Below are 10,197 nucleotides of genomic sequence, written 5' to 3'. Positions count from 1 at the left end.
TATCAATAATGCAATTCGTACACAGACTGATCAACACATAACTATTATGTAACTTTGACAACAATGCATGCAGACCTTAAGTCCAATAAGATGAATTACACAACTCGTGCAACTTTTATGAGATTCTTCCACTGTACTCTGAACAAAACGGTAAACTAAACACTTTTGTTTTAGCTCCTATTTTTCACGTTTAAGTAAGATGTAAACCTTTTTATCTCCACTACAAAGACTTTTTCCCTCAAAGTTTGTTCACAAATTTGTTAAAATCTGTGTTAGTGAGCACCTCTCCTTTTGAAAGACCATCCATCCAGCTGACAGGTGTGGCAGATCAAGATGCTGATTAACCAGCATCATTACTACACAGGTGTGCCTCGGGATGATCACAATAAACTCCACTCTAATATGTGTAGTTTGATCACACAATGCCACAGATATTGCAAGTTCTGGTGGAGTGTGCCACTGGCATGCCGACTGCAAGAATACAGATAATGTGGATTTTAACAAATTTGTGATTTGTATGCATAAAAAAGTCATATATCTTAAACAAAAAAATGGTGGCAAATGCAAAAGTGTTGCATTTATATCTTTGTTTGGTGTACGTAAATAAATAGATATCAATGAATTCCCAAGAAATAAGAAATATACAGTTAAATTTAATGCTTTTTAAGACCTGTTCAAGACACTTTTAACCAAACTTGGGACAGATTTTTGGACAACTTATGTTTTATTTATCTAAGAATCGCAGGCAAGTAGTATATATGTGGTCTTGCGCAGAGGGAAGTGTTATGTAGGAATATGGTTATTACAGTGAGTTAAATCAATCTCCATTTTGCACACTTCTGTACTATGCACTTCACTCAAAGTTTAAACACAGGGCTTTTACTTTTACAGCAGGGTATTTTAACATTGTGGTATATTTCTACACAATAAATGAGCAAACCCTTTGATACTCGCTCAGTTAAACAAGAACACAAACAAACGGATAGTTTCAAGTATGTTTGGTTTATTTCCAAAAAGTTAGTGTCACCACAAAACATGGTACGAAGATACAGTAACAAAAAAAGCTTTTGACATCTTTGAGTAGTTTCATTTGCATTTATTTTTTCTTTAATGAAACTGTATCGGTTGCACAAATGGAACAGACGAGACGAGGATCTCTGAAAACCACCATGTCCTACATGATATATTTGTTTACTTCTTTAAAAGCCCTTAAAAGACACAGAGCCTGCCTGGACAATCTGAACGGACAAAGAAAACAGTCTCCGTTTCATTTTTAAGAACGAGGTTTCATCACAAACAAACAGGGAACAGGCCACTCAGGTTTTTGCACCAATGACAACACATTTAAAAAAGAGACTTGTTGGTCACATTAGAATTAAGGTTAGAAAAGTATACTTATGTTCAGTACATCATACAGTATATAAAATGAAATGTCACACAGGTATTTACAACAAAAAAAGAAAACATGAAGCCACCACACGTACACAGTTACACTTTTAATAAAAAATAATAATTTACATTACATGAGACACGTGTGTTATCCAGAAGTCAATAAAACATTCAACAAAATAGAGAAACGTCACGTATTTAAATAGAAAAAATGTCAGGTAACTCTTTTGAACTCACTGTGCAAATTCTTTTCAATGACTCTGTCTTGATGAAACGTATGTACACTGTAAAGTAATGCCTGTAGCCTCGCTGTCTGCATCTGTTAGAAAATCTATATTTGATAAGGAGTGCATACTTAGGAGCTAAGTGCAAACAAATTGCTTTTTCATGTTGTGCATTAAAATCTCTGAGTTTTTGGCAGATCATACGTTTCTTTAAGCAGCAATAACCTTTTCCTCGTAGTAAAATATCTGATAGAAATGATTTTATAGGCTATTTTCTAAATTTTTTAAGTCTAAAATTGAACCCACAGTTTGAATGGCCAGTGATATTGCTTCGATCTATTTACAGCTTAAGTAGGATAGCATTTCCTTGGTAGTGCAGTCCCCTAAAACATCAGCTTATCTTCACTTCATCCCCGTCGGAGGCACGGAGGAGGGAGCTGACAGCAGAGACCAACATGTTCGACCGACTCCAACTGAAGCGGAGTGACGACAGCCCGACCAGCTGCTAGGCTGTGACTAGGCAGACAGGTGGACGGTCCTCCGCTACCAGGCACTTTGTTCACTGTGGTCCCCGAATTAAAGACATCTGGAAGCTGAGTCGAGCGGCTGTCTCATCTCTGCTCTCAACCACCTGACGCGGCCTCTAATAGTCACGATGTTAACGTCAGCATTCAGGCTGCGAGGTTCGCTGCTCAGGCATCAGAGATGCAGTTCTGGATCTTGTCCATCCACACCTGAGCGCTGGGCGCGTCGGAAGCGCAGAAGTTGTAGACTCGCTTGCTGGTCTTCAGCTAGAGAGGTATCAGACAACAAAGGTTAAATGTGGAGAGAAGGGAGAGAACAGAATGTGCAACAAAATAAAACACCAGACCAACATCTTGTTCTCCACACTGACAGAAAGGTTCATCTCTACTCAGAGTTTTAAAATTCTTACTGATTTTGAAATCGGGTTGCACACATGCATATGGAGAAACTTCACAGATGTTCTTTCTAATCTCAAACATACACACTACAAGATTTGAAAATACTGGAACATTCCAAACTACAGGATATTATTATCATACCATCATGCATCACATGACCTCATGTAGACAACGACAAGAACACAAGAACAACAACAAGAAGGCTCAACAAGTCTGGTCGAGGAAATAGTTGGGGAGATGCGGTCAACACGGGTTATCTCTTCAGTGAAAACTGGAGGTGAGATAAATACTGTCAGTTATAACTGTCAACAGTAGCTAACATTAACCTCAAGGGCCAGAATTTTGTCAAAACTGTCAGCTACTCTATACTGATACAACCATAATCATCCAGATTTTAAATCCTAAATATCAAACATGTTTGGAATGATCAGGGCAGCCATGATGAGCCTGTGAGCAATTCAGGGGGTTTCAGTCTGGATCTGTAAACCCAAAACTCCTGTAGTCTGAGCCTGGCTTTATGTCCACCACATGTTTACATACATCTTTTCTCTGCTCTGCTATCTCTACACACCAGGTGTTTTTTTTTGCAAGAGCAGCTTAAAGTCTGAAAACTTCAAAGATACAAGCTGACAATATCAATGTTTATTCAGCTGTGCAATATCATTGGGCTATTTAAAGCATATTTCACTGCTGAAAAGATGGTCTTTCCATAAAACTGGGCTGTCTATGCTGTAGAAAGACACAAATACTTTTGAAATTGTTGCTGCATGACCTGTGAAAACACCTCTTTTGCTCAAGAGGGAGAAAACCTATTACTATTGAAATGGACAGTGCTACACTGGACCGCACCGCAGTAACAGAATCTGATGAAAAAAGTGGGCAGAGCCTTCCTTTAATGTGAGTTCAACTGTTAAATTTGTCTACTTATATGTTGCTTTTTACTGTTTACTTAATTATATCTTGCTAATGCTTCTTGTTACTGCTATCCCCTTTGCAGCTGTAACATTGCAATTTTCCCCATGGTGGGACTATTAAAGGATAATCTTATCCTGTCTTTATAGGTATACACCAACATCACTTCTCTGCAGCCTGTAAGGCAGAAGGAAGGAAGTGACTGTTTCTCTTTAAAAAACTCCGCCACAGTCTCAATAAGATGGTGTGCTGTGTACGGTAATTAAAACAAGTAACATACAGCCACAAATATCAGCCACCACATTCATATTGAGTTGTAAATGTGTTTTCAATGGGCTCATGAAACACAGAAAATACCAGCAAAACAACTCTAACAGCGTTTGAAATGTGGCTGCTGAGGAACACATGCTCCACTTCTGGGGCAAATATTTGTGAACTGGCCCATGAAACACAGGGACGTGACACAGCAGCTGCATCCAGTGGACATTTGGGTTAACTTGTACTCACGTCAAAGAAAGCCTTTTCACTGATGTGTTTGGGAGCTCCTATAGTGGGCGTGGCAATCATCACAGACTCCACCTCTGCCAGATCGATGTGGCCTCTGCAGTTTGTGTCCTCTCCGGTGTCGTAGTACCTCATCTGTGAAAACATGAATGTTAACCTGCAGTCCGTCACTCAGGTGAGGGTTCAGCGTTTCTTTAAACATGAATGTGGTGCAACTCGGCTCACCTGGTGTTTCGTGATGTCCAATACAAACCAGCGAGGTTTCCAGCCTTTCAGCAGCGCTCCACGTTTATACAGGATCCCCTCGTACGACCTGAAGAACAACACACAGTGAGATCCAAGTGCATCTTGACTGGATGTCATGTCTCTACCTTTTGGATTGCAAAGGATGGTTAAAGCAGTCAGCTTTGAAAACATTCCTAATTCTTTTTGACTCATTTTTCCTGTCCGTGATCACAGTCAGATGAAGTTCATCCCAGTTGTTGCACAGAAAGCAAATGGACACAGTGGACAGCTCAAAGCCAGACTATCATGTCACCCATATGTACTAGAACAACTCTAGTACTGTTTGTACTTTTGTTCCCGCTGTGTAAAGAGGCCAAAGATGCGTAGTTTCATTATTCTGTAATAGGAAAGTCCAGAATATTCTGATTATCTTTTTTTCCAGGGTTTCTCATAGAGATTTCAACTCTCATAACTTTCTGAAATGGAACCAATTAACATGTAAAATCCCGTATTTAAAGGCCCCTGATTGTAAAAAGTGAGACTTCCATGTCTTTCTTATCACAAAGCAGGTATAGATGCTATATAAATCCTGTGAAAGTATCCAAACACTCAGTCCAAAGAGAAGTGCACACATTCTTAAACTGTGCCTTAAACAAGCCGTCAGGACTTCCCATGAAGTTGTGATGTCACAACGATTCAGACAGTTTCAAATTTGAAACATCAACATTTTAAATGGGTCCCTTTGTATTTCCTGTCAGCACGTTTTACAGCGAATGTGAATAACATCAGCAATGCAATTCCAGTGACACGGTCTCTACAGATAGAGAGAGCCATTACAGTCATTCCCCCGGCTGCAATGACAGTGCAGAGATGCCAAGAGTGCAGAAATGCTGAATAATCAGATAAATGGAGCGTGAATACAGGTATATTGCTCATATGAGGACATCACATTTTGGGTCTACTGCACCTTCTACTTCATTCTACCTAACAAAGACCTGTTGTTCTCCTTCGTGGACACTTTTTTATGCCATCTAGTGGTAGTGAGAGCACAATACACTAATCCATGTAAAAACAAGATGGCAGCCATCTCTGCCAAGTCAGTATGCGGCCAACCCCGACACGAAAGAGGACAAGCTCTAAAACCTGATCACAGTTTATGGTTGAAACTTGTTTATTTATGATTAATAATGTTTGTAGTTTGATATGGCAACAAAGGTGACCAATTTTAGCAACAGTAACAAACTAAGACGCTGTTAATTAGAAAGTACTCGTTTGAAGACATTGGGACTTTATAATCGTCTCGTTTGAGGAGATTGGGACTTTATTATTGTTGACAATGTGTAGTTTTTTTTTTATACTTATCTGGTCCTACTGATCCCAAATAGCTGGGAGAAATTAAAAATGCATACCAAACAAAAGTTCAGGTCTCAGGAGGGTATGGGATCTTTAAATTATCATCAACAAACTGTCAAGAAAATTAAACACAGATAAATTTGAACTGAAAAAAAGGAAGCAAAATATCGAGGTCATGAGGAACAATATCATAGCTGTGCTGCAGGAGAGTTAACATGGTTACTGTAACTCAGGAGGTTGAGTGGGTTGTGCACCAGTCGTAAGAATGGTGGTTCAATCTCCAGTCTGCAGTATCCTTGGGCAAGATACTGAACCTGAAAATGATCGCGATGGCTGTTGGTGTGTGAGTGCGTGTGAATGGGTTTACATAATTAAATATTTTATAGAAATTGGAATAATTTAAATGATTATTTATATGATTTATGGATAAGATGATAGTGGCTCTATGCCTCAAAATATGTATTGAATGTTAAGTGTTTCTGATGCACTTCATCTGTTAAAACTTTTGTCTGTCAAAACATTCCACAACTGTCCAACTCAGAGAGGAAAATATCCAGATATTAGAGCCAAGAGACTGTACTTTAACCTCACAGTAATTGTAAAATTACACACCCCGAGTTTAACAGAGTACAGAAAATCCTCACAAACATGACACACACACACATTCCACAGCGCTGACTCATCTTCCAAAACTGGACAGGCCCCTCGGCAGCAGTTTCAACGGAATCAAATGTGGACTTCTTATTTGTTCCGGCACTCAGGAAGTTCACGACCCACCTGTTCTCCTCGCTCTTGGGGGTGAACTGGTTGTATAGTGTTGCGGCGCGGCGGTTGATTCCGTTGGCTGCGGCAGTACTGCGGTCTTCGCCCAACCCACTGTCTGGCAGGTGCAGCATGGAGCGCCGCTGGAAGGCCTGCAGGCTGGACGTGGGAATGAGGCCTGAGATGGACACCGCCGACTGTTTACGTAGCTGCAACACACACGAAATAACAAAAGTATGAGTGGGAAAAGAACAGTTTTACACAATTTAACAAGTGAGATTTGAAGTATCTGACTATTCCTGGTATTTTTTAATACAGCATGTCATCGTTAATCTTCCAACACGCACATTTCCTTCTTGTGCAAGGTCTTCCTGAACGCTGATTCGGACTCTCTCCAGAGTTGTCTGCCATTTCTCAGAGGCCTGGTTCAGCTCACCCTCCAGCCTGCTGACATCCTGCAGCAACAACAACAGCCAAGAAAGACAACAAATATGACATGTGATACGAGAACAAACAAGTCAAAACCTGAGGTTAGAGTTTTGGGAAGAAACTCTTACATGGAGGAGTTTGGTGATGGCGTCAGGCTGGGCGCGGCCCACGCTGCTGTAACACGGCCACACGATCCTCCTCTTACTGTTGGAGAGTGAGTCTACCTCCTCTGAGCTCTCTGACCTCGCAGCCATCATCCTCCAGTCGTAACATGGCCCCGTGGACAGAGACTCATCCGTGAAGTAGTCCCATTTATTCAGACTGGGGATGCTGATTGAAGGCTTCAGGGTCACCTACAAAACACAAACGCTTCAGTGAGAATCAGATAAAATCTTACTGTGTCCATTATGTAAAATACTGTGGGGAAAATGGGGAAAATAATATGCAGATTCATGTCTTGATGAGGACAATCAAAATGTCAATAACTTGTAATGGTAAAATAACAGTGTGTACGGGGTATTTTCAACAAGCTTAATCTGCTCTTTGAACCCTGCAGAGAACATCTTGGTACGTCTCAGTTATGCACAGACGGTATGAGCGGACGTGGAATCATGATGAAGTAATGTTTTTATCTTTTATACTCCAAGCAGGTTTCTCCTGGCGCCAAACAGATAGTCTCCATAACTGTCTGAGACGGTGTATCAAAAACTCACGCACACAGCATGATATATCTCCATTTTCTCCACCTATCCACGTCAGCACAGTTAGAAAATGTTGGATATGCATGGACAGGTGAAAACCTACCACATGGGACCCCATGTCTGAAGACATGACATCATACAAGCATGTATGAGCATCACATTGGCTGTGCAGTCAAGCATGAATCAAGCATGAGTCAGCAGTGTCGCCGGCTGCACATGATGATCAGATAATATTCTGTGATATTATTGGATTAGAATTACAATGCATTAATGTGTGACCATGATTTTGCAGGTGTTAGAGGTACATTTTAACGACCTTGTACACTGCTGGGTAGCTAAATATGTGATGATACATATATATATTTTGCACTAATAATCTATTAAGTAACTTGTAAAGAAAGCTATCAAATAAATGTAGTTGAGTAAAAAGTACAATATTTGCCTTTGAATGTAATGGAGTAGAAGTGTAGAGGAGCATAATAAAAATGATACCTCAAAGTACAGTAATTTAGTTAATGTAAATCTATCACCAACACCTGAGGTAAACAACATAAGTAGCCATAGAATATTTTTGTTTAATCAAGGTCCAGTGTGTAGGATTTAGGAGCATCTATTGGCAGAAATTGAATATAATATTCATAATTATGAATGTGTATTTCCATTAGTTTATAATCATCAAAAAGTAGGGCTGCCTCTGACTAAGAATTTTCCTAGTCAACCAATAGTCGTCATTTAGGGCCAACACAATGGTTTGAGTTGAAGGTGTGAGAAAGAATAGTATCAGTAACATTGTTAACACTGTGCTACATTACAGAGAAATACAAAACCGTACTAATGAGCCTTCATTAATATAGGCCTATATTTTATCTACAAGTGCACGTCACACACTGAGCGAGCCTCCTGTTAATGACGCTGTCATCAAAGCAGTAATGATTGTGCTAAGTGGCTAATGGGCATGCAGCTACTTACATGTTTCAGATGATACGTCGTGTTTGTAGTCGACCAATGAAGATGAGTTTACATATCACCTTGGGTTCGTCCTTCATCTTCTCAAAATGATCCCACACTTTGGATTTCCTGCCCGATATGTTATTAACTAGCCTGTGGAATAACCGCAGGTACCAGCCCTGGAAATTAACCTGACTCCTGTCTGACTGCTGAGCGTGGCCACTTCCTGTGTCTGTCCTTTCAAATTAAATTCCCACATGGTGTTCTAAAGTAAATATTACTACATTATTATGTTCAGAATCACAGTTAAAACCATTACTGTGCATGTTCTCTGTCAGCTGACTTTATTTTTTTTCTGGCTGACTGGTTTTATATAGTAAGAGTACACTTTTTGTTTATAATATATACGACAGTACAAGAGAGTTCAACCACACTATCACGCCTCAGTGCGGGAACTGCATGTCTTTGCATTGTGGGAGGAAGCCAGAGTACCAAGAGAAAACCCACGCTGACACGGGGAGACCATGCAAACTTCTACATTTTTAGTTATTTTTATATAAATGACAGGACAAGAAAGTTCAACCACACCATCACTCCTCAGTGTGGGAGCTGCATGAATCAGTTGTAGCTGTTGGATGCTCAGGGAGCTCTGTTACATAACGAACAGAAAGGCAGACAGAGACACTCACATCACTCTCTGAGGGGCTGTACAGATAGTTGAAGAAGATGGGACTCCTCCTGTGCATCCTGTTGATGCAATCCCAGATACAGATGCCTCTCCGGGCCTGCTTATCACCTTTGTCCTCAAACAACGTGCCTGTGAAAAAACACAAGGGAGAAGCTGTTGAACACATGGGCCAATTAATCTCACAGATTGTTTAGGCTGATGCAACACTGCTTGTAAAAGATGTAATTCAACAAAAGAGTTTATGTGCTATATTACAGGGTATGAGAGAAGGTTTTGGCTGGCTATGTTCATCAGTGAAGATCTACACGCATTCATTAAAATGTATCTTCAAGCATAAACAAAAACCATGACAACTCACCTCATAATTAAAAGATACACTATGCTGGATTTCACTTTAGGGCCAGTTAGCAGCACTTGCCCAAGTCTATGTAAAGTATTGAAAGATATACTGTAAAGGAATTTCCTAAAAAGAAAAATGTATAGATTCATACAGACGCAATCCCTCTCAATCTTCACCAATGACCCAACAGAAGTGTGTGGAGGTGTATTTTTCTGCACATTCTGCCCTCTGCGTGTATTTTCTTATTTTCAGTGTTTGGGATGTTTATGGCCTGTCCCCCCACAGTGCTCGGGTGAAGTCGGGTCTTTATAAAAAGGTAGCGACCAGGTGCCAGACTGTAAGTAGCAGGCATCCAAGAGGGACAGCGAGTATCTTTACACCTGTGACCCACTGCATAGTATAGCTTCAACTTAAATCAAATATAAGTAAGACAATATTTGTTGAGTATCTTCACATTAAATTCCAACATAATTTAGTGTGTGACGTCAAACCTCAGAAGCAACCCTTTCTCACAGCTGTGTCTTGTGCCCTAAGGTTGCATCTTTTTGGTCCAATGTCTTAAACAGCATCTCAGAAATAGTAACCTTTATTAATCATTCTGGGTGTATCTGAAGTATTAAAACAACTCTCTAACCTCTACTGTTTCATTTCAGCAAAAAAGCTATTACTAAGGTCGTGGAAAGAAACAACAGTTCCAACCTACAATATGTGGCTACGTGACCTAACCAGCGCATTACACTTGGAAAGGATAAGATACGTCTTAAAGGGCAGACTCCAACAATATACCACAATCTGGCAA

General features: G+C 40.1%; 1 protein-coding gene across 1 annotated transcript in view; it reads right to left on the bottom strand.

Annotated features, from left to right (window-relative positions):
- Positions 1 to 983: 983 nt before the first annotated feature.
- Positions 984 to 10,197, bottom strand: part of sbf2 (SET binding factor 2) — a 129,580-nt gene continuing 120,366 nt past the window's right edge. Inside the window, exons 35-41 of the mRNA XM_049596115.1 lie at positions 9,060 to 9,187; positions 6,850 to 7,074; positions 6,640 to 6,747; positions 6,308 to 6,501; positions 4,178 to 4,265; positions 3,956 to 4,087; positions 984 to 2,404 (exon numbers count right to left, since the gene is read on the bottom strand). Of these exons, the coding sequence (XP_049452072.1) occupies positions 2,306 to 2,404; positions 3,956 to 4,087; positions 4,178 to 4,265; positions 6,308 to 6,501; positions 6,640 to 6,747; positions 6,850 to 7,074; positions 9,060 to 9,187 (974 nt within the window). The 3' untranslated portion in view covers positions 984 to 2,305. The remainder of the gene's footprint in view (positions 2,405 to 3,955; positions 4,088 to 4,177; positions 4,266 to 6,307; positions 6,502 to 6,639; positions 6,748 to 6,849; positions 7,075 to 9,059; positions 9,188 to 10,197) is intronic.

Source organism: Epinephelus fuscoguttatus, linkage group LG2 (assembly GCF_011397635.1).
Source record: "Epinephelus fuscoguttatus linkage group LG2, E.fuscoguttatus.final_Chr_v1".
NCBI classification, from domain to species: Eukaryota; Metazoa; Chordata; class Actinopteri; order Perciformes; family Serranidae; genus Epinephelus; species Epinephelus fuscoguttatus.
The sequence above is the reverse complement of the archived record's forward strand: the minus strand, read 5'-3'. Positions and strand labels throughout refer to the sequence as shown.